General features: G+C 43.8%; 1 protein-coding gene and 1 pseudogene across 2 annotated transcripts in view; one reads left to right on the top strand and one right to left on the bottom strand.

Annotated features, from left to right (window-relative positions):
• The window catches only part of LOC111147914, a 29128-nt pseudogene extending 20847 nt beyond the window's left edge, over nucleotides 1-8281 (top strand).
• Nucleotides 8282-13343: 5062 nt separating this feature from the next.
• LOC111147902 (spectrin beta, non-erythrocytic 1) overlaps nucleotides 13344-24502 on the bottom strand; it is a 197217-nt gene continuing 186058 nt past the window's right edge. For both annotated transcript variants that reach the window (XM_022504166.1, XM_022504167.1), the window contains 4 exons: nucleotides 21882-22120; nucleotides 20502-20675; nucleotides 14530-14572; nucleotides 13344-13691 (listed from right to left, as the gene is read on the bottom strand). In XM_022504166.1, coding sequence (XP_022359874.1) covers nucleotides 13473-13691; nucleotides 14530-14572; nucleotides 20502-20675; nucleotides 21882-22120 — 675 coding nt within the window. In that variant the 3' untranslated portion in view covers nucleotides 13344-13472. The remainder of the gene's footprint in view (nucleotides 13692-14529; nucleotides 14573-20501; nucleotides 20676-21881; nucleotides 22121-24502) is intronic.

The following is a 24502-nucleotide window of genomic DNA, read 5'->3' as shown; positions in this document are numbered from 1 at the left end:
CTGCCACCTCTCCCATTCCTACTTAGCACCAGCACTCAAATCTGAACACAGATAAACCTGATCAAATAGCATGTCAACAAAATAAAACTATTAAAAAAAAAACCCCAGCATTAAACACTTAGAATTCAAAAACACCAATAGTAAAACGTGGTGCTGGTGAAAAACATATATAGTTAAGAAACTAGAAATAGGCTCCCAAATTCAAGAAAGAGGATCATAAGGGTAGAATAGTGAAATCAATAAGGACTGACTGAAATACAAATTTATTTTTAATATGCTTTCATTCATTCATTCCACAAATGCTTACTGAGTGCATGCTGTGTGTTAAGCTTAGCCACTGAACTCAACACATGTGCCTCGGGTCACCCTGTGTTTCTGCAATGAGACAAAAATAATGTTAGCTGTACTTGGTGTTTAATAAATATTAGATACTCAATAAAAATCAGACATTACAAAAAAATCAGACATTATAGTTCTAATGTTGGAAAGAGAACAAGTGAAGTTTGTTTACTGGTAATATTGGGGTAAATGGCTAGAGATTGGGAAAAACAATGAAGTTAGAGGCACTCCTTATAAAGGACATCAAAATAAACTTCAGAAGAATTTACTGAAGTGTAAGCATTGGATGAAAAGCACAGAATAATGGGCACCTGGCTGGCTCAGTTGGTCAAGTGTCCAACTCTTGATTTTGGCGCTGGTCAGAATCTCAGTGCTCTGGGCTCAGCATGGAGTCTGCTAGTTTTTCTCCCTTTGCCCTCCACCTCCCACTCTCTCTCTCTCTCTCAAATAAATAAAATCTTAAAAAAAAAAAAAAAGAAAGAAAAGCACAAAGTTACCAGGTTATTAGATCTATGAAAGATGAATGTCCTCAGTACTAAAGTCACAAAGGGAAAAAAGAAAATGGATGGATCTTAATATTTAAATGTTTTTAAATTCCATATCAAACCAAAACAGCAGACTAGGGAAAACAGTTTGATTCCCTATGTCTGATAAAAGTTAAAAATCTGGAGAGAGTATTTCGATGTATAACCAAATCATGATGACTTCAATAAATAAGCAGGCTACAGAGGTTGTGGTAGATATTTGGATTTTTCTGAAAACTGTGATAGACAGGACAATGCCCCCCACCAAAGATAGCTATATCCTAATCCCAGAACCTAGGGATTCATTACATCACACGACAGAAGAATAAAGTTTGCTAATTAACTGACCTTAAAATGAGATGATCCTGGATTATGCAGGCAGGTACAATATAATCACAAGGGTCCTTTTAAGTGGGAGAAAGAGATGTCCATCAACAGATGAATGGATAAAGAAGATGTAATACACACACACACACACACACACACACACACACACACAAAATGGAATATTATGCAGCCATCAAAAGAAATGAAATCTTGCCATTTGCAAAGATGTGGATTGAACTAGAGGGTATTATACTGAGCAAAATAAGTCGATCAGAGAAAGACAATTATCATATGATCTCTCTGATATGAGGAATTAGAGAGGCAGGGTGGGGGGTTGTGGGGGGTAGGGAAGGAAAAAATGAAACAAGATGGGATTGGGAGAGAGAAAAACCATAAGAGACTCTTAATCTCACAAAACAAACTGAGGGTTGCTAGGGGTGGGGGGAGGGTAGGGAGAGGGTGGTTAGGTGATGGACATTGGGGAGGGAGGGTATGTGCTATGGTGAGTGCTGTGAAATGTGAAAAGCCTGATGATTCACAGACCTGTACCCCTGGGGCAAATAATATATTATATATTAATAAAAATAATTTTTTTAAAAAGTGGGAGAGAGATGTGGACATTCAGAGTGCTGTGTTATAAGAAGGATTTGCATCCATTATTACTAGTTTGAAGATGGAAATAGCCACACGCCAAGGAAAGCAGGCAGGGAAAGGCAAGGAATCAGATTCTAGAGCCTAGCGCCTCCTAGAGCCTCCAGAAAGGAATGCAGCCCCACTAATACCTGCATTTCAGCCACTCAGACTTGTGTCTTCCAACTTTCAGAACTGTAAGAGAATAAAATTGTGTTGCTTTCAGCCGTAGTGTATGACAACGTGCCGAGGCAGCAAAATAAAACTAATAGAGCCATCCATGTTTCTTTTAACCCCACTCCTATGTTTGCAGAACCCACCACCTCTTGAGGCAGAATCCTCCCTCTATAGAGAATTAGGACGCCTTTTCCCAGCCTCCCTGGTGGTGAGCAATGGAATGCACCCACACAACTCAGAACTGGAAGCTGGTGATGGGAAGGAGGGGGAGCCTGTGTGGGATCTGTTGTCAAAGGCAGCAGGGCAGGCCTGACTGTGGGTGTCTGCAGGTCTTTGCCCAGCAGCAAGTTGAAGGAGCCGGTCCTGCAGCAGGATTTTGGGCATCACTCCCAGCTGTAAAAACCCTCCGCCTGATGCTCTGGCCCCACTGGAGATTCTGGGGCCCTTCATAAGATCCTTTTCTGCTAAACCAGCCTGAGGTGGTGTTTGTAGCTTGTGACCCAGAAGCCTCAGTGATCCAGGTGTGAACAAATAATTTACTCAAAAGGAAAAGGAAATGTTAAATACAGGAGAGCAAGTTTACCCTAGCTGGGAGTCTAAGGAACTCAAAGCAAGCTTGAGGTGCTATTTTACACTGATGACAAATAAAAACAATCAGTGTGTGTGTGTGTGTGTGTGTGTGTGAAGACTGTTACCCTTATTTATAGCTAGTAACTAAGTGGATAGATGGTTTAGAAAGATGGTAATAGCAAATGAAGCAAAATCTGTAAATACATTCTGAGCGATTCCTAAGAAAATGTGGCAAGGTGTGTGGCAGGATGAAGCTTAATTTTTTTGTGTGTTTTTTTATGAGAGGAATTATTGATGTGGTCTTAAACTGTGTTGGGCTGTGGATAAAATTTGCATTAGGACCCCAGAAGTTCTTAGGGAGCAGAGGGACAGAGACCTAATCCTAATTTCCTGAAACGTGAAGTTACTAAAGCTGTCAGTGTTGCTGAGATCAAGGTTCTGAGCTGGAAAGGGCAATGAATTCCACAAGGGTGGAAGGAGGCCAGCTTCAGAAGTCTGTAGCCTGACTAGGGGAAGTAATTACAGGGCAATATGGTCTGTGAAGTGGCCCTACCTGGATGGGGTTAATGGCCCTAGAAAAGTACCTTGGAAAGAACCAAGTCAGAGCTGTAATTTTAGGAACTCAAGTCTCTTTGATGGGGAGTGATCTGATTGCTAAATGCCTAGAACTTGATGAACGTTTTCATAACTGATGGTGCACTGACCCAATGGAAAATAATATATCATCCTTGAAATAAAAATCACAAAGTGTATCGGGGCGCCGGGGTGGCTCTGTCGGTTGAACATCTGACTCTTATTTTGGCTGGGGTCGTAATCTCGGGGTGGTAAAATGGAGCCCCTCCTAGGGCTCCATACTCAGTGGGGACTCTGCTTCCCCTCTCCCTCTGCCCCTCCCCCACCCTCTAAAATAAATAATCTTAAAAAAAAGAACACAAAGTATAGCAACATAACAAAATGTGACATAAGTTTAAGTGAAAATACTATAGAGAATAAGTACATGTGCTATTTAACTGTGTCGAATTTTACACATGTGGGGACAACGGCCAAGGAGTAAGATGGACAGACAGTGGGGAGAGTCAGAAATCAGAGCAAGGAGAAATGACTGAAGTCAGAGAACAAAGGGGCCCTGGGGCCCATCACAGAGCTGGAATGCAAATCCGACTGGTCTCAGCTGGAGTCCATCAGATCTTATAGCTTGTCTTCACCTCCTTTGGCTGTGAAGGAGATTTAAGAAACCTGTCCACCTAGACTGTGAGCTAATCTTTTTCCTTTCCTTTTCTTTTTTTGAAACACCAAAGGGGGCCCAGGGTCTGATGTAGAGCCATGATTTATTTTGCTGCCTTTCTGAGGCTACAGAGTACTCAGCTCCTTGGAGGATCGTTCTACCCTTTCCTCCCTTTCTTCTTTCCTTCCAAAGGGTTATTGTGCCCCCCCCCATGTCCTCTAACTGACCTTAAATTTTTTTTTTAAAGATTTTATTTATTTATCAGAGAGAGAGAGAGAGAGAGAACACAAGCAGGCAGAGTGGCAGGCAGAGTCAGAGAGAGCAGCAGGCTCCTGGCTGAGCAGGGAGCCCGATGCAGGACTCGATCCCAGGACTCTGGGATCAGGACCTGAGCCACACGGCTCGGCAGCGGCTTAACTGTCTGAGCCACCCAGGCATCCCTGACCTTAAATTTGATCCAGAAAGGACTTAAGCACACAGACAGTCCAGATCTGGGCAGCTGCAGACACGTAAGTCTGAATCAGGCATCAACCACTCTCCAATTACATGGCACACGGCTCTGAAAAGAACCTTGCTGCCTGCACACTAAGCTCAAGAGGTACATGGGCCCTGAGGAGCCCTAAAGAGCTGAGACTTCGAGAGTCCAGGCTTGTGTAGCAGTTAAGTGGACTGACACTAAAAGCCCACCTGTAAGGGGATGATTTACATGCACGAGACCCCCTTTCCCTCCACTGGCTGGTGCTGGGTCCATGACAGTTGTTTCTCAGTCTACAACCTAGGCAAGCGACATCAGGTGGATGGTCAGTCCAAAAGAGAGTGTGGCCTCTGGAAAGCCACGTCAGAATTAAAATCCCTTGCCGCGGTTTATATAACATTTAACTCTCGAAGCCTTCCTTTCCCCCGCTGTACAACCAAGAAAAGCGATGTGGCCCCCAGAGTTGCCCTGCAGATTCCGAGAGGTAACTCAAGTGCTTAGTACGCTGCCCAATGTCAGCTCTTGTCGTTAGCAATACAAAGTTTTGTATTTGGAGAACAAAGGGTGAAACAGGTGAGACCAGATGTTCAGAGCCTTGTACCTAAATCAATGGCCGGTTTTTTCCAACCAGTTGTTCTGGCACATTCAGATCCAGCTTGTGCTCCTCATTTCTTGGAAAAGACCAGCTCCTTTTCCTTATGGGGTATGTTCACATGCACACACCCACTCCCACACATCTGGGCTGGCCATGCCAAATGACAGTGAGATCCTGGGCAAACCCTTCTTAGAAGCTAAAGATTACAACACAGCTGGAATGGGATGAGGCAGGGGAAGGCATCAATCACGACGCCAGCCAGACCTTGTCTGAGCTCCAGAACACTCTGAAACGCTGTGGTCTTGGTTCTCTACCAGCTTCAGCTTGGCTCACTGTCTTCAGTTCCCTTCAGTGACCCTTCTGGTCGAGCTGTACAGTACCTCACCTGGCAACAAGCATCTACCTCACGGGGTCATTGTGAGGTTCCATGAGTTGTCACAGGTGAAGTGCCAAGGTCAGCAGTTGATGCTTACAGTAAGAGCTCAGCAAATGCAGACTCTCTCTCAGTCCCAGCTAGTGCAGAAATGGCATTCCTCTTGGTTGGGTCTCAAGGGCTATGAAGGGAGCCATGGGGTGGAACACAGGCCCTGGCTCCCAAGGATCCGAGATGCAAAGGGGAGCCATGTGGTTATATTCCCACTGCTGGGCTGCTTCCCCAAAAGGCAACTGTGACCGAGAAATAAGGAAAATGCCAAGTGTCGCAATTAAAAAGATAACATAAGGACCAGTTCATCTTTGCAGACTCTTCTGTGGAATTTAAATCCTTTCCCCGCCTAACTGAGGAATGCCAGGCATTCCACCTTCTCTCTTTTCCAGAGACCCAGGGAAGTGGTACCCACTTTCACCAACCCTCATACCCCAGCAAGTGGCTTCCCCTGGACCCTGCCTCAGCACCCCAAACTCAGTCACATGAGAGACCCTTGGCCTTTTAAGTCATGAACACTCTAGGTAATCTTACCTCCTGTCAATGAAGAGGACTTTGTAAAGAAACAGTGCTGAGTGATAGGAGCTGTTCATGGAAGGGAGGGCCGCCCCAGAACATTGTGTACCCACATGAATTGTATCTTGGCTAAATGATGTTTCAACTATTAACTGAGGCATTCAGGATTCCCCAAATACATAAAGAGCACCTTTTGGAGAACTGTATTTCAAAAGAAAAAAAAATTAAATTCCTTGAAAGTATTTGGTTAATTCATAAATTTATAGCATCCCATTAGCTGCTTTGCTGCTGTGTCTAAAGCACCCCTCCAGTGACTGCTGGGGAAGGGAACCCCGCAGACAGTAGCAAATGGGACCAGACCCATATAGGCTCTTCTCTGAAGCCAGGTGCACCTCATAGGGAAAACCCAGTAGCAGTATCAAAATAGGCAGAGTCAGGGGCAACCTTGAAGACATTCACAAACGTGCTTTAAAAAACAAAGAGTAGTCACCTGGGTGACTCAGTTGGTTGGGCATCTGACTCTGGATTTTGCCTCAGGTCATGATCTCGGGGTCCTGGGATCAAGCCACATTGGGCTCCAAGCTGTGTGTGGAGCCTGCTTAAGATTCTCTTTCTCTCTCTCTCTTCTAGAATAGAATACAAAGAGCTTCAAACCTAACTTCAAGAACCACCATTTCTCCTTTTCAGAGAAAACGTGGCCATTTCTCAAACCCCACCCCTTTTGGAGCCAACACTTTCACGTGGAGATACAAAGCATTTGGGGAGCCGGGCGGAAGGTGGGAATCCCATCAAACCCACCACTCTACCTCACCCAAGCCACCCTGTGATGTTATTTTTTGACTGGTTTTTCGTAATCATATGTTGTGAGGGACACTGATGGCCCACTTACCCATGTCCCTTCTCTAATGACCTGTGGTTTGGAGAGACCAGGAAGGCACCCTGGTTGCCTGACGTGTCTTCTCTTGTGGGAGATGTGGTTCAGGGATGGATGCAAAACCTAAATCAATCCATTCAGAGTAAAACTTGGGGCTCTGTTCTGTTTGGGAGAAGAGGGGCCTCTTCCCTCCGCTTAGATGTGAACAAGGACCGTGGAGTATTGGCAGCTGCCTCCACCAGGAGGGAAACCAGCCTAAGGCCAAAAGTGAGGCAGGCAGGAGTGTGGGTCTGGGAGAGTACAGATCTATTGATGGGAAATCCTGATAAGACTGAGAACTTGGGAAGCAAATCAACCTTTCAACTAGCCCCACCTTGGGACAAATTCCCTGGTATTTACACCATTGTAGATGTGGATTTTCTGTTACGGAACTGTGAAACACTCTAATAAAACCATCTGTAGGGGGGAAAAAAAATTCAGAGAAGGCTCCCGCGGGCAGCATAGTGCGAGAGGGCACTGATGTTTGGAGCGCAGGGGCCTTCCCCTCATTCCTTCAATCTCAAGGTAAGAAGAGCCAGGCTCAGATGAAGCCGACCGTGAGGAGGGTAGCATATTGTAGGCGCCCCAACGGCTGCCCCCCCCCTCACCACCCCCGCCCCCCGAGCGGGTGGCACTTAGTAGGAGCTTTGCAAAGGCGATGAGGGAGTAGTATACTTGGCATTTGGCTGGACTGCGGAGTCATGACTCCAGCCTGTCTGGGCTCAGAGCCCACACACTTTCCCCAGAGCAGCAGGGGCCAAGCAAGCCGGACGAAGTAATCAAATCACACGCGCCCAGGAAAGACAGGAGCTGAGGTGGGACAGCCCGGGGAACAGAGGATAGCAGGAAAGGGCCGGCCGAAAGGCAGCGACGCTGGTTCAGAGGCACGCTCTTTCCGGCCATTGTGATTAAGCCTGCGAGACCTTTCCCTGAGAGGGAGGCCCCGGACAGGAAATGAAAACCTTGAGAGACTGCTTCCTTCACCAAACCGAAGCTTGAACAGCAACATGGAAACAATTCGCGGTGACTAGGAGACTAAAACGGTGACTGGAAACGGAGTCGATTCTCCAGGGAAAATGCTGTGAGCCCAGGCTTGCTTGGGCTCCGGGGGCGAGAAAGCTCGCAGGTTCCAGCCCACGCCCAGACGCGGAATGCAGGGCGCCCCACCCCGCGCAGAAAGCCCCCGCGGGCACGGGGCCAGAGAATATTCCCTTTCCCTTCAAACAGTTTCAGGAACCCCCGCTGCTCTTCCGCCTCCTCAGCCCCACTCCCAGACACAATGGGTCCTCCCAGCGTGATAAACAGCCCAAGGGACAAGTGAAGGCCAAGTGGAAACTGGCGCGAGCCCACACAACGCTCGCGGCCCTGACGTGGCAGCCCTCCAGGCTGCGTGCCGGGCCTCAGACAGAGAAAACCCGGCTGCTCGCGCGGCAGACGCAGGCCTGTGGGGGCGGGGCGGACGGGAAAGTCCAAGGGGACCGCTTCCCGTTGTGCCGCCCACCCGCCCTGAGAGAGGACCCGAGGTTTGAGGGGGGCGCTGACAGCCAGGGCAGCTGGGACCACTAACCCCACGTGCCCTGAGAACCCCGGGCATTCCTGAGAAGTGTCTTCTAAGCTCACTGCAGCGCCAAAAATGAAGCTCTCACATTGCACCACATACTTGTGCGCACGCTCACGGCTTCTTCCCGTCAGCCGGGTTCCGCGGAGGCTCAGGGCTGCAGTGCGTCCCCAGCCAGGTGAGCACAGCCGCAATAGCACCAACCAGCGGGGAAGAGAAGCCTGCGCACCTCACGCGACTCCATCCCCACTTTAATCCAGCTCGAGAGGAGGCCCCTCCAGTTCCACTTCTGGAAGCCCCTCTTGCAGAAGGCTGATCTTTTTGCAAAAAAGCATTCAAAGCTCCAAACAGAAAGTAACATTCTCTCTCCCAGTCAAGCCAGTTGAATTTTTTTTTTTTCTTAAACTTGAAAAACTCCTTTTCCTAGGTAGCCTGTGTTATGCTGGGTTTACATACCTTGAAAAACTCCGGACTTGCATTTATGTCTCCCTTGGGAAATCTTGATTCAGTCCTGAAAGCGACGAGAGAACACTTTAAGTGCTTGAGAAGTGGCCAAAAATAAGGGGAGGCGAGGGTGGCAAGAAGGGGCAACGCACTTCCAGACAAAGAGACGTGCAGGGCGTAGGAATACCCGTGTAGGGAGAGCAGCGAGCACTAATAAAGTGATGTACGGAAGATTAGTGCAGGTTGAGAGAGAGCAGAATGAGAATCATTTGTCCAGACATTGGGGATACAGTCAAACGATCTAGTGTGAGAGCGCATGCAAAATGTTTTCAAAAATTATTCTCGACAGGGCCCCTGGATGGCTCTGTGGGTTAAGCCTCTGTCTTCCGCTCAGGTCATGATCTCGGGGTCCTGGGATCGAGCGCTGCATGGGGCTCTCTGCTCAGCAGGGAGCTTGCTTCTCCCTCTCTCTGCCTGCCTGTCTACTTGTGATCTATCAAATAAATAAATAAAAATATTTAAAAAAATTGTTCTTGACATTTCCTGGGCGTTTTTTCCCCCAGAGAGATAAAGATTTATGTCCACACAAAAAGCCCCACATAATGATTACACAGCTCTATTCATAATACCCCCAAACTGGAAACTATGTCAATGTCCTTCAGTAAGTAAATGCGCAAACTGTGGTCATCCGCACCGTGGACTGCTTATTCAGTGATACAACAGAACAGATTAGTGATATCCGGGATAAGCTGGAAGAATCTCCAGAGAATTATGGTGAGTGGAAAAAGAAACCAATCCAGGCACACATTTCTGAAATAACAGATGTTTCATGTCACAGACTGGTGGTTGCTGGGAAGGTGTGGCAGTAACAGGCGGCAGGAGGGATCCCACTGCTATGGAGATGTTGAGTCTTGGTCAATGTCAATAGTCTGGATGTGATACTGTACTCCAGTTCTGCGAGATGTTTCCACCATGGAACACAGTTAAAGGGTACCAAGTTATTTTACAATCACAAGTGAATCAATCCACAATTATGACAGTGTAAGAAAAGTTTGACCAAAAACAAACAAAAACACCCCAAAACTGTTCTAACTGTAATGGTGGTGGTATTAGTATTGCTATTCTGAGTTTGTGTGTGTAATAAAGCACAGTAGTTACTATTGGATATTTTAATTCTATGCCCCTGATCTTTGTGCTGATTCTGGGTGGAAAAGATTATGACATAATATAGGAAATGTTAAGTAAAAAACCCTGCAATCCAGAATTGCTGTATGAATTCATGAATTATTTTTATCTACTGATATGCATAGAAAAAATGACCAATTCAGTAGCAATGAGCATTTCTAAGACACAAATTATGGTTTTGAAATATCGTTTTCCAGTAAAAGAAACCAGGTTTTCTTGGAGACTTCTGATTGCAGGTCTTGGGGCAAGATATGTAGTGAATGAGCCTGGGACAGCTTGTCATGCCAGAGAGGGAGGAAAGTATCAATGATTACTAGGGTTCTACTAAAAGGACTCAGAAGCCAATTTGAAAAGGACTCATCTCAGCTAAAGATGGGGCACCTTTAAGTTTCAAGAAGGATAATTTCATCATTGGTTAGCATTGGGAAGTAGAAAGTGAAAGGTTTCACTAGGACTCTCAATTGTGATAAAAAACCTTGAACTTTGATGGACAGTTTTTTCTTTTTAATGGCATTTTGGGTATGGGTCATGCTTAGAAAAGTCAGTTTACATAATGGGTATGACTCAAGCTTTTAGCCTACCTTTCCTGCATGAATTCTACCACTAGAGCAAGGAAAATATTTAAGTATTCCAACTGAAAAATGAAAATAATATATCCAGAAGTAAGTACCATAAGACCCTCCAAACACAACCAATCCTAACAGTGCCAAACACCTGGTGGTAACAATGTGTCCACCACCCAGTCTGATACACTCTATTTCATCCACTGAAGAGGACATAAGCTGGAAGGAGCATTATTACTCCCAAGTACCTCCAAGAAAACACAACTCTGAGCTGCCATCAACTGAGGATACATTCCAACTTCAATGTTATTCAAGACAAAAGTGTCCTTTAATTAATTAATACCCATTTCCTATCCTGACAGTTTTACTGCTTCTCACTTCTCAGGTGTATGGAGGACAGTATTATCAACCATCCTACTCACTAAAATTAAAGTAAAATAGCACAACACTATAGCAATAAAAATAAATGTGCACAATCCCCAAAGTACTAAATAGTGTACAGGATTGGGTTTTTCTAACCCCTATTTACCATGATAGGATTGACAATCATGATGTTCTATGGCCCGTAGCTTCTTCCAGTGAACATGTCTTGTTGGGATTTTCTGATGGCACCTGTTGACATCAGCCCCTGAGGACCCACAGAAGCCATTCTTCTGCTGTGCCTTTTCTTCCACTGCCCATCATCTTCCCCTTTCAGGTTGCAGGGTATCCTCAGCAAGTGCAGTAAGGAGAGCAAGTTCGCCCAAATCCAAGTAATCAGGGATCTGTGAACCTCTGGAACTATGTGCAAAGTATTCCATGCATATGTACTTCTTTATAGGATTCTGGAATTGCTGATTATTTTCCTTTGAGTGTGTCTGGCCTGCCATCTGGCTGGCTTTGTCCAGAGTAGGCTGTTGTCAATAGTGATTACTTTCCAAGATGCTTTTTCTTAGTGAAATATTTTGGTGAAAGAATCATCTGTTGAGACGTGATTTGAATTTTATGGAAGGTAAGGAAGGGCAAAGGCATGTCACACAAAGTTAAATGGCCTTGGGTGCATGAGAGAGGAAGGGGTGAGAGATGGCAAGGTCTGTTTCTGGGGTTACAGAAAGCTCCAATGCCAGTCAATTGTGGAGCCCAGGACTGACATCGCAGTAGGCATGGGCCTCTGTGGAACAGTTTACTGAAAGCCCGTAATACTAGCATCCCGTGGCTGCTCTATGTTAAGAAAATATGCAAATGGTCTGCGTTAATGTACCCAGATAAAAAAGGGACAAGTATAACATGCATATCTAACCTGTGATCCTATGCTGGGTATCACTGAACGGGCCCATGGGCCACATCTGACCAGCCATCTGTTTTTTGTATGATCTATATACAATAGATTTTACATTTTACTATTTTTTTTTAAATCAGAAGAATATTGCATAGCATGTGAAGATTACATAAAATTTGTATCTGTGTCCATAAAGTTTTACTGGAACATAGTCATGCCTTTTCCTTCATGTATCATTCAATGGCTGCCTCTGTATTCCATGATAAACAGCTTCCAGGGACAGAGTCTAGCCCACAAAAGCCTAAAATATTTGCTGTCTCTGGCCCTTTACAGAAAAAGTTTGCCAACAGCTTCCTCGGTACTCAGGCTTAGCAAGTTAACTTTTTCATAAATAAAAGATAAAATCTGTATGTGTAGCTGCAAAATATCTCATGTTTATTATTCTATTTGCTGTAGTTTTCAAAGCTGGTGTACTACACACATACTCAGGAACACAAAACAGGAACCCGGATGGATGGTCTAATGTTTCCCATTTGCTATTTCTGGCTTTGCAGTTTCCCTACATGGCATGTACGCAGGAGAGAAAAGACAACAATTAGCCGCAGTGCTAGATTTAAAAGCATTTAATGACATAGCATATATTTAACAGGGCAAAAGTTGAGAGGTACAGGTCAAACGACTGAGCGCCAAGCCTGAGCGACCTCCTCCTTGCTCAGGCCCAGCCTCTGGAGTTCATTCCTATCGATGCCATTTTGATTGTGCAGTAAGATGAAAATTTGTCATTACAATCGTTACAGTGACAAAGAAATGCACACTATGTATCAAATAGCAAAGGTAATGAAGCAAATTATAACACAGTGTGGCAACGCACGAGCAAGTAACCATTAGAGTAACATTACTTTGTCCAGTAAATGCTTCAGTTCCACTTGTACACTTACCAATGATTTAAAGGGTTTATTATACATCTAGTTTTATTATATTTTGTACTAGAATTATCTCAAACATACAATATAATGTATTTCGGCAAAAAAAAAAAAAAAAAAAAAAAAAAAAAAGAAATTACAGATTATTTAAAACAGTATCAGTTTCTATTCCTTCTCATATACCGGTATACCGACATTCTGAACTGTCCTTGCAGGTGATGCAGAAAAGCCGCATGTCAGGTGTTATTAGTAAGTGATGCCAGATACAAACGGTTTGGTCTGTAGATTTAACGTGGAGCTGCACTGTGGCTGCAGCAAGATCCTAATACACGATCTGTTTGTTAGACCCATCGTGGGCACTTCTAATAGTCGAGACTCAAGGTAACCACTGGAAATAAATGGAAGAGAATGGTGTCAGGGAATTGGTATTTTGTCTCTGGTGAGCACAGGAAATATTGTTTAAGCACCGCTGCCTTGCATACCAACAGCACTAGAGGCGGGTTATTTCCAACGCAGCCTCACAAAATTGAGGAACAGTTTAAATATTGAGATCTAATCTATATAATTTCATTAAAAAAAATCTGGTCTTCCCTCTGCACCTCAAACTTTTGTAACTTGGAGATAAAGTGTTTAGGTGTATTCCCCACCCCCCCCAGAAATGCTCTATAAATTTAAAAAAAAAAAAAAAAAAAAAAAAAAAAAAAAAAAAAAAAAATTAACCACATTGAAGAACATTAGGCACAGAGAGTAATGTGTTGGTTCTGAGCTTGCATGCTGGAGTTTCACTGAAAAGGTAAGAGAAGGGCAGGAGGTGAAGGAAAGGAGTTCATTTCTTTTTGCCAAAAATGCTGAACCGCTTCTCCTTGTCTTTCTCTTTGTCCTTCTCCCGCTTGCCAGGGCTAGACTCGCTGGTGATGGTGACAACGCTGGTGGGCAAGGTCTGTGCCCGGCTGGATGCTGGCGTGCTCTGGGTGCTGGCGGACACCTCGTGTTTATCGGAGGAGATGGCAGAGGAGATGGCCTGGATCCATGTGTTCATTTCCTCCTGGATAAAGGATCACAGATGAGACTCAGCAGGAGGGGTAGGCTCAAAACATCCTCACTACATCTGCCCAAACATACGCCCTCCATCAGTTGGAAGGCTTGGGAACAGTGCATCTAGCCTATGGGGGCATCTGGCTAACTGAGAGGCAAACAGCTCCCAAACGACCCTTAGCAGAGGAAACATGGTTCAGCTCTCATGAGAATTTGGTTTACAGGACCTGAAATTCACCAATCTAGTATGTGGTCCTGCAAACTTGGAAGAATGAGAAGACTGGTCTCCATTGCTAGGAAGCACCGCCCCCCTTTATTTTTTAAACTTTTCTTAAAAAAACTGAAGTATATTTGACATATAACCCTGAATGAATTTAGAAGTTGGTTTTTCAAATCCAAAGCACTACATACATGACTTTCTCATTAGCAGACCCTCTCCCCCTTCAAGAAGTACAACCATGAAACGGTTGCTTGATGGTAGTGAATTGCTGCAGGGAGCCCCTGACTGGACTTCAGATCTACATCCTGTCCTTGGACTCCCCCCAAGCCCCCCCGCCAACACACTGTGCTCATCCACTACAAGCAGTGGGCAAGCTCTCCTCCATCAACTTCAGGGTCCTTGTATCAGCCCTCATGACACACCAGGGAGACAGTTAAGATGCCATTCTGCCTCCCAGTGATACAAAGAGAACTGAACACCGTCCAGTTGTTAGTGACTGAGGAGACCAGATAACAGAAGCCATGACTGATCATTACTTATACATATATGGAACACTGTAAAATAAAGCTTATCGTGCCAATAAATACTTGCAAAAGCCCAAGTATTCAGAGAAATCTTAAAAACTTACATCATCTTTGGCTTGGAAGAGGTACTCATTGCCATCATTTAGTCTGTAAGTTGAAGGAAGAAAGTCAGTCACAATTTGACTTAGGAAGAAATAAAACCCTCAAATTCCCAAAACCTATGTGGGACATAATCATGCCAGGGGAATCCTACCAGAAATGTCCACTGGAGCTCTACATACATCACCAGCTGTGCCTGGGACTCACAAAGGCCCAGCAACAGCACCCTGAACATCAAGAAGCTATGTTATTGGGCCAGTAAATGTTTCAATCCACTGGAAGGATCAAAAATGTCCCAAACATATCAACATCTGGTTTTTCCATCCTGAAACAATGGAATACACATTCTTTTCAAGTGTACATGGAACATTCTCCAGAGTAGATCACATATTAGGCCACAAAACAAGTCTCAACAAATTGAAAAAGATCAAAGTCATATCGTGCATCATTTCTGACTATAATGCTATGATGCTAGAAATCAACCACAAAAAAACACCCAAAAACCTAGAAAGAACATAAATACATGGAAATTAAATAACGTGCTACTAAACAACAAATGGGTCAAACAAGAAATCAAAGAGGAAATCAAAAACATCCAGGAAGACAAATGAAAATGAAAATACAAAGTCTAAAAACTTTGAGATGCAGCAAAAGCTCTTCTAAGCGGGAAGTTTATAGCAACACAGGACTACCTCAAATACCAACAAAAATCTCAAATAAACAACTTAACCTTACACTTAAAGGACTGAACAAACAAAACCCCAAACCAGTAGAAGGAAGGAAAAAAAGATTAAGGCAAAAAGTAAAAGAAACAATACAACAGATCACTGAAACCAGAGTTGGTTTCTGAGAGAGATCAACAAAATTGATAAACCTTTAGCTAGATTCTTAAAAAAAAAAAAAAAAAAAAAAAGTCAACAAAATCAGAAATGAAAGATGAGAGAAATAACTGATGCCACAGAAAAACAGGATTCTAAGAGAGTATTATGAAAACTTAGATGCCAACAAATTGGACAACCTAGAAGAAATGGACAAATTCCTAGAAGTGTACAACCTTCTAAAACTGAATCAGGAAGAAATAGAAAATTTGAACAGACTGATTACCAGCAAAGAAATTGAGTCAGTAATCAAAACACTTCCAAAAACAGAAGGCCAGGGGCACCTGGGTGGCTCAGTGGGTTAAGCCTCTGCCTTCAGCTCAGGTCATGATCTCAGGGTCCTGGGATCAGGCCCCGCATCAGGCTCTCTGCTCGGCGGGGAGCCTGCTCCCCCCCCTCTCTCTGCCTGCCTCTCTGCCTACTTGTGATCTTTCTCTCTGTCAAATAAATAAATAAAATCTTAAAAACAAACAAACAAACAAACAAACAAACAGGAGGCCAGGACCAGGCGGCTTCACAGGTAAATTTGACCAACACTTAAAGAAGAGTTAAAAACTATTCTTCTCAAACTATTCCAAAAAATACTAAAGGAAGGAGAGCTTCCAAATTCATTCTATGAATCCAGCATGATCCTGATACCAAAACTAGATCAAGACACTACAAAAAAAGAGAACTATAGGACAGTACCTCTGAAGAACAGAGATGCAAAAAAACCTCAACAAAATATTAGCAAACCAAATCTATAATATATTTAAAAAATCACCATGATCAAGTGAGATTTACTCCTGGGATGCAAGGGTTCAATATTCAAATCAATCGATGTGATACATCACATCGAGAAAAAGGACAAAAACATTATGATCCTTTCAACAGATGCAGAAAAAGCATATGAAAAAGTGCAACCATCTGTTCATGATAAAATCCCTCAATAAAATAGGCTTAGGGGCCCTCGCTGGTTCAATCAGTGGAGTGTGCAACTCCTGAAATCCGGCTCATGAGTTCAGGCCCCTTTTGGGGCCTACTTAAAAAAATCAACAAACCAACAACAAAAATAGCAGGTTTAGAAGGAACATATATCAACACATTAAAGGCCATCTATGAAAACCCTATAGTTAATATCATCCTCAATGGGGAAAAACAGAGCTCTTCCCCTAAGGTCAGGAACAAGACAAGGATGTCTACTCTTACCACAGGTATTCAACGTAGAACTAGAAGTCCTATCTACAGCAGTCAGACAAAAGACATCCAAACCGATAAGGAAGTAAAATGGTCACGATTTGCAGATGACATGATGCTACATATATAGAAAACATTAAAGGCTCCACCAAAAAATTATTAGAGCTGATAAATGAGTTCACTAAAGTTCAAGATGCAAAATTAATACAAAGAAACATGTTGCATTTCTATACAGGAATAATGAAGTAGCAAAAAGAGAAATTAAGAAAACAGTTCCAGGATGCCTGACTGGCTCAGTCGCTGGAGCACGGGACTATTGATCTCAGGGTTATGGGTCTAAACCCCATGTTGGGGGTGGAGTTTACTTAAAAATAGTATCGTAAAAAAAAAAAAAAAAAAAAAAAAAGGTCCTGGGGAGCCTGGGTGGCTCGGTTCTTTAAGCGTCTGCCTTTGGCTCAGGTCAGATCCCAGAGTCCTGGGATCAAGTCCCACATGCATCCAGAGCCTGCTTCTCCCTCTCTCTCTGCTTGCTGCGCCCCCTGCTTGTGCACACACGTGCGCTCTCTCTCTCAAATAAATAGATAAAATCTTTTAAAAAAGTTCTATTTACAAAACTACACAAAAAATAGTAAAATAGCTAGAAAAAAACTTAACCAAGGAGGTAAAAGACTCTGAAAACTACAAAACATTGATGAAAGAAACTAAAGATGACAAAAACAAATGGAAAGATATTCCATGCTGATGGACTGGGAAAACAAATACTGTTAAAATGTCCGTATAATGCAATCCCTATCAAAATAGCAACAACATTTTTCAAAGAACTAGAACAAACAATCCTAAAATTTGTATGGAACCACAGAAGACCCCTAACAGCCAAAGCAATCTTGAAAAGTAACAAGACAATGGGAGGTATCACAATTCCAGACTTCAAGTAATATAGAGCTGTAGTAACCAAAAGAGTATGGTATGGGCACAAAAAGAGACACACAGATCAATGGAACAGAAGAAAAAAACCCAGAAATAAACCCAATTATTGACAATAATATGGTCAACTAAACTTTGATAAGGGAGGCAAGAATATGCAATGGGGGGAAAAGTCTCTTCAAAATTGCTATTGGGAAAACTGGACAACAGTGTGCAAAAGAACGAAACTGGATAACTTTCTCAGAGCATACACAAAAATAAACTCAGAATGGATTAAGGACCTCAATGAAACCAATAAAACCAATGGAACCATAAAAATCCTAGAAGAGAACACAGGCAGTACTTTCTCTGATATTAGCTGTAGTAACATTTTTCTAATAGGTCTCCTGAGGCAAGGGTAACAAAGGCAAAAATAAACTATTGGAACTTACATCCAAATAAAAAGCTTCTGCACAGCAAAGGAAACAATGAACAAAACTAAAAGACAACCTACTGAATGGGGGAAGACATCTGCAAATGAAATATCCAAGAAGGGGTTTGTATATCCAAAATATATAAACAAGTGGGGTGCCTGAGTGGTGCAATCAGTTAAGCGTCTGACTCTTGGTTTCAAGCTCAGGTAGTGATCTCAGGGTTGTGAGACTGAGCCCATGTCAGGGTCCATGCTCAGCATGGAGTCGGCTTGAGAGTCTTTCTCCCTCTCCCCCTTCTGCTTGTGCTCTCTTGCTCTCTAAAATAAATAAATCTTAAAACAAACAAACAAACAACTCAACACTAAGAAACCTAAATAATCCAACTAAAAAATGGCAGAAGACATGGACAGACATTTCTCCAAAGACATGGACACGGCCAACAGACACATGAAAAGATCCTCAACATCACTCATGATCAGGGAAATACAAATCCAAATTACAATGAGATGTCACCACTACACACATCAGAATGGCTAAAGTCATAAACAGAAGAAACAACAAGTGTTGGCGAGGATATGAAGAAAAAGGAACCCTTGAGCACTGTTGGTGGGAATGCAAACTGGCGCAGTCACTGTGGAAAACAGTACGGAGGTTCCTCAAAAAATTAAAACCAGAATAACAATATGATCCAGTAATTCCACTACAGGTATTTACACAAAGAAAAAAGAAAACATTAATTCAAAAACATCTATGCACCCTTGTGTTTACTGCAACATTATTTACAATAGCCAAATTATGAAAGCAACCCAAGTGTCTGTCCATCAAGAGATGGATAAAGAAGATGTGGTATATATGTACTTATACACACCCACACACACTGAAGTATTACTCAGCCATAAAAAAGAACAAAATCTTGGCATCTGCAACAACATAGGTGCAATCTACAAAATGCTAAGTGAAATAAGTCAAAGACAAATACTGTAGGATTTCACTCACACATGGAATTTAAGAAACAAAACAAATGAACACAGAGAAAAGAGACCAAAAAATAGACTCTTAACTATTTTTTGCAATGGGTGAAATAGGTAAGGGGGATTAAGAGGACACTTATTGTGATAACACTGAGACATGTAGAGAATCGTGGATCACTATACTGTACACTGGAAACTAATAAAATACTCTGTTAGTTATACTGGAATTTTAAAAAGTATGAGTTCTTGTGAAAGTCTGCTACAGAGCTTGTATCCCCCATGGTTACAAATACCAGAATTTTTTTTTTTTTTTTTTTTAAGATTTTATTTATTCGTTTGACAGACAGAGAGCACAAGTAGGCAGAGAGGAAGGCTGGGGGAGGGGGGGAAGCAGGCTCCCTGCCAAAGCAGAGAGCCCAATGCAGGACTCAATCCCAGAATCCTGGGATCACAACCTGAGCCGAAGGCAGCGACTTAACCCACTGAGCCACCCAGGCGCCCCCAAATACTAGAATTTTTAAATAGACACATAGAAAAGGTCTCCTTAGATTTCTCCTCTTACATAGTACATAGTGAACGAAACTTCCCACAAGGCCATCCCTAGGACACTGGAAAAGTCACTGGTTTGGACAGTTCACTCATTCACTTCACTACGGTACAGAGGAAGGAGTGTTCCTGGCGGGGAGGAGGGTTCAGTGCCCTTTGCCAAAACCCTGATCCTGTGAAGCTGCATGGAGGGAGAAAAAAGAAGGGAGGCAGCCAGGGAGCCAGGCTGTCTGCACCTTGTTTCACGTTGTGTAAAGGGTTCCAAGTCCTGAGGAGCCTGCCTCCGGTGCTCCTTGAAAGAGCTCAAGAAGTCACCCCTTTGGAATCCTCATTTGTAGTCTGTGGCCTAGTCCAACTGACAGGACACAAATGTCTAATTGAAGACCAAAGCTCTTCAGGTCCCAAAGTAACAGATCAAATTAGTATTAAACTAACATTCTAACCATAGACACACTTAACTTTCTACATTTTTCAAGATGAAATGGCTTTTCCGCCCATTTCCAAGTATAAGAACTTCTGAGCCTGGATCCACTCTGTTGGGGAGGTGTATGTGTTCTACAAGCTAGAGACATGTGGAACTAGATGGTTCCAGAAGCAACTGGAACCATCCACTGGGCAAGCCAGGGGAGCAGAGACCTGGGTCTCACACATGTACTTCCTGTTTATCTCCATCCAACTCCAGGATGACTCACTTGACCCAGCTCCAGATAACTTGTGGGCAAAGAATAGCATCTCCTGGGTCTGGATAAGCTGCAAAAATGGGTAAACTCTTTTTCTATGCCTCCTTAAAATGTGAACAGCTCACCTTGTCTTAAGGAAAAGTAAGTTCCAGCTTATCAAAACAAAAGCTCATTTTCTTCAAGGCTGAGCTGCACCACTAACTACAGGGAGCCTGGTGACAGGCCATACACGAGACATGGGACAAACTACACTAGCTTCACTGGTGATTTTTTCTTTTAAAATAGCAGAGAGGAGGAACCGAATGATCAGAGTACCTGCCTGGAAAAACCAACCCCAAGAGTCAGAATACACCTAGTATCAGCAACCAAGACACATGGCCCCCTCTCACCTCAGCTTGAACACGTGTTTCTTCTTCTTGTAATCAAGGGCCACTTCACAGATGGCTTCTTTCAAACTCACAGGGACCTCGCTGTGGTAGGGGATTCCAGAGGCAGCTGTCTTTGCATCTTTGTAAAAACCCATTTCTTGGTTATTTATGACACAATAAACATTGTGCCAGGACCTGAGCAGTAAAGAAAAGAACATCAGGGTTCTAGACCACACTGCTGTAAAGAATTTAAGAATGTGATTAATATGCAAACCAACCATACACCACATGGTGATCCCTTATTAAAATTAAAACCCCTTACTAAATTCTGCTAAAACCAAACAAGATAACAAAATTCTTCCACGGACTGCTGGGATGGTGTCCTACAGTGGCTGGTGACTGAGGGCTACTTCTCTGAGTTTGGGGAAAAACATGGCGCCCTCTTCTATTACACAAAGGTACTCTTGGCTCTCAAGAAAGATTTTTGTTGGTGTTGGTACTCTTTGCTGTAGTACCCTCTTGTGGTAATGCTGGACAGGGCTGACTCATCTGAAACATGCCTGTCCTGAAACAGCTGCTCTTCCACCAAAGTTTTAATCCTGATGGGGCTTCACGACTTGACAGAAAGGCAGATCCAGGGCCACTAGCACTGGCAGTACCTTGGGATGAATCAGAAAAGAGAGCCTTTCCCCCAGTATATGGCAAACTGTCATGATATACTGATTTTATCAGAAGACACTGTGCTGCCATCCACCTATATTAACATAAAAATTTATGTTGTACTTAATGTGGATGGTAGCTCTGAGATGGGGATTTCCTGGCCTAATGTACAACCCGTACAACGATACGTGGTGGTTCCAGGCAGAACGGTTTATTGGTTAAGCACATTGGCTTTGGCATCAGATACAAATTTCATCCAGGCTATGCCGCATACCAAGTTTCTAAAGAGTGAGCTTTTTAATCACACAGAGCCTCTGTTTTCTCACTTATAAAATAGAGATAATGAAACTAGGGCTTATTGGAAGATAGTGAATATAAACATGGATATGGAGAAAAGGCAGGGGAAATGAATGTCTTAAAAAAAAAAAAACCCACAAAACACTTCGCTTTAGATAAATTCTCCAACCTCCACTCAGTACATTTCTTCTCAGGGAAGAATTACTAAGGGCACTTTTTGCTATTCCCATCTATGCTTAATAAATCTTCTTTCTCTCAGTGAATCAAAAGCACTCTCCTCCCACTTTCCAATGTCAGTCCCAAGAAAAAAGTGACACCCAGGAACCTAAGAATAAATGGACTTCCCAAGCACACACTCCTTGGGCTTTTTAAGCAGCAAACGGGGGCCTTGACCTTGAGCAGGCTGACTTCCCATCTCACTGCCTCAGCATTTGCTACTCTCACCTGCTTGAGGCTTTCTTATTGTGAGCCTCCCACTCGTGCTTCCGATTCAGGAAGCCTTCCATCTGGGCTGAAGGCGTCTCCTGGGTTCTGGCCGGCAAGGTGGCAGCACTCTGGGCCGGGAGGGCAGTCTTGGCTTTGCGGTCCGAGGTGGGGGAGGGGATGGGGCTGGACTCCTTTGAGCTCGTTCTCTGCTCTGCAGCGCCGTTGACCATTTCACTTGTGTCCCCCGTTTCCGCCATCTAGGGACAGTGGAGAGGCCATTCAGCGGACCCCGTGAGCCACGGGGGTGCCCACAAACGCTCTGACTCGCACACGTGGCTGTGTATAAATGCCTGGCACAGATCGAGGCAGTACAGTAAAACCGTTGCAACATCCCACAAAGCCAGCTGGACACCGAGGACATTAGAAGGTGGGAAGGGATTAATGCCCGCCCGCTTACGGGGAAATGAGAAAAGCGAAATGCCAGGATGAGTTTTACTGCACTCTGTTCCTCGGATCAATCCATTTTCTCTAATGTAACTCAGATCATTTCCTCTTGGGGTTACTTTAAAAACAAAAGGACGACAGTAACAATCACACATATTAAATAGGAGAGAGTGGACGTTATACAGCAGCCACCTCACACCAAGGACGCCACCAGGAGAGCCGGAAGTTCAAGCGAAAGGGCATTCACAAACAGATGGATAGACAACTCTATCAGAACGACACAGCATTCCCCCAGAGTAAGGCAAAGAAAAGGCCTCCAGTTTCTGAAAATGCTCTCTGGCTCTCCTCCCCCACCCCTCAATAACATCGTCATCAACACATGCAGAAATTAGGACGACAATCATGCATTTCACATCTACCATCCCAGTTAGACTTTGGAACTTAAGAGCTGGAAGGAAATGAGGCAAGTCCACAAACATCAATTTAACCACATCTGCCGGAGTTGTATCGTGAGTGGGTTGTAGTTTGTGTTAAAGGAGCTGGAAAAGCCAATCACAGTCACTCAACACCACACGGCTATTTACCCCCAAACACAGACAGAACCAGGGCCTTCCCCATCACGTGTTGGTCGATCACGGTGCCTTGCTGCACTGAGACGAGAAAGCCCAGAAACAGCCAGGCTTCCCGCGGCTCTGACTGTCAGGCTGGAGACGTCTTCGGGAGCTGTTCCTTCCCAAGCTCATTTATATTGTGACCCTCAGGGCTTTTCGGCTTTGGAAATGCAGTAGGGTCTCGGTTCATTATCGCTTTCAGCCTGTGTACCATCAACTGTGTACCATTAACTGTCGCAGCCCCAGCGGATACACCCAGGGCGCGGGATTAGCAAGTTACTAAAGCTGGGTGTGGCTGACACTTTAGTGGATTACAGACAACCTGGACCCCTCTTACACAGACAAACATGGAAGTGTCAATGGCAACGTTCATTAGATACATCCCCCACCACTGCTGCCCAGAACCAAAATGACAAGTTAGCAGCAACAACTTCAACAGGAGAAATGGGAGAATGACCACCACTGCTTCAACACTCAGATATGTCAACTCTCAGGAACGGGATCACTTGTTTAAGCCTTAGCTAAGTGGTGGGGTGGGACCCATGAGTTTCTCTTCCATCTATACAAACTCTCACTGTCAGCATCAGGATTTAGGCTGAGACCAGAGGCTTTGCAATTTAAGGGTGTTTTCTGACTGGCACCCTTTACCCACATAGCAATGTGGAAAATGGACTCAAGGCAAGGAAGGCACGGGAAAGGGGGCGGACATGGGATCACCCTGGCCTCATATGTGATACCTGTAGACATGTGCTTAGGAGCAACAGGCTACTTCAGTATTTCTCTTTCCTTTCACTTTTAAAAGAAAGATGCAGAAGGGGAAATGACCACCAAAAAACCAAAACCCTGAGTCTGAAGAAAGTGGGTGGATTTTAAAGTTGACAAATCTGTTCTAGTGTGGAATTTCAGGAAACTTCTGGTGGGAAGGAAGTGTGAGTTTGGTCTGAAAGGCCTGTGCCAGGTGTGAGTCTAGGGAGACACAGGGTTAGTGTTTATAGAAATCAGGTGAAAAAAAATTAGTGCTGCAGCTGTGGCTTAGAAACTGCTAGTGACAGCAGTGACCTGGAGGGAGCAGCATCTGCTGAGAACAGGCTAACGGTGATAGCACTGGATCAGACTTCAAGGTGAGCGAAGGCCAGGGAAGCCTCTTCTAGGGGAAATTCTGCAGCAAAAATTTTTTTCTTTAGAGTTAGAAGGAAAGAGAAAACCCCAAACCAGTATGCAGAGATAATTAATGTTTATGCAAATGAATCACTAAACCAAGAAAACAAGGAAAATAAAAGGAACAAAATGATTTTTAATGGACATGTGCTGAAGCATGCCAACAGACAAAACACCACTAGAGACAAACATCAAAAGCAAATCATAGTGCTATGATCATACACGTGAATCTCTCCCCAACCCCCACCCCATGTTGCTTCTCTTTAGTGATTAGTCCAGAGTGCTTTAGTGGCTGGGTACACCTGAGATCTTTGTATCAGGAGGTGAACATGAATGCAACATGAAAACTAGTAGCACAAGAAACACCTGATTGGTTTTCTAAGTGCATGAAGCAACACTATTTTCAAGTTCATTAACTTGAGTCTC

This window comes from Enhydra lutris, unplaced genomic scaffold (genome assembly GCF_002288905.1).
Source record: "Enhydra lutris kenyoni isolate GAN:26980312 unplaced genomic scaffold, ASM228890v2 scaffoldscaffold18, whole genome shotgun sequence".
Taxonomy (NCBI): Eukaryota; Metazoa; Chordata; class Mammalia; order Carnivora; family Mustelidae; genus Enhydra; species Enhydra lutris.
Note: the sequence above shows the minus strand (reverse complement) of the source record. Positions and strands in the feature narration are given on the sequence as shown.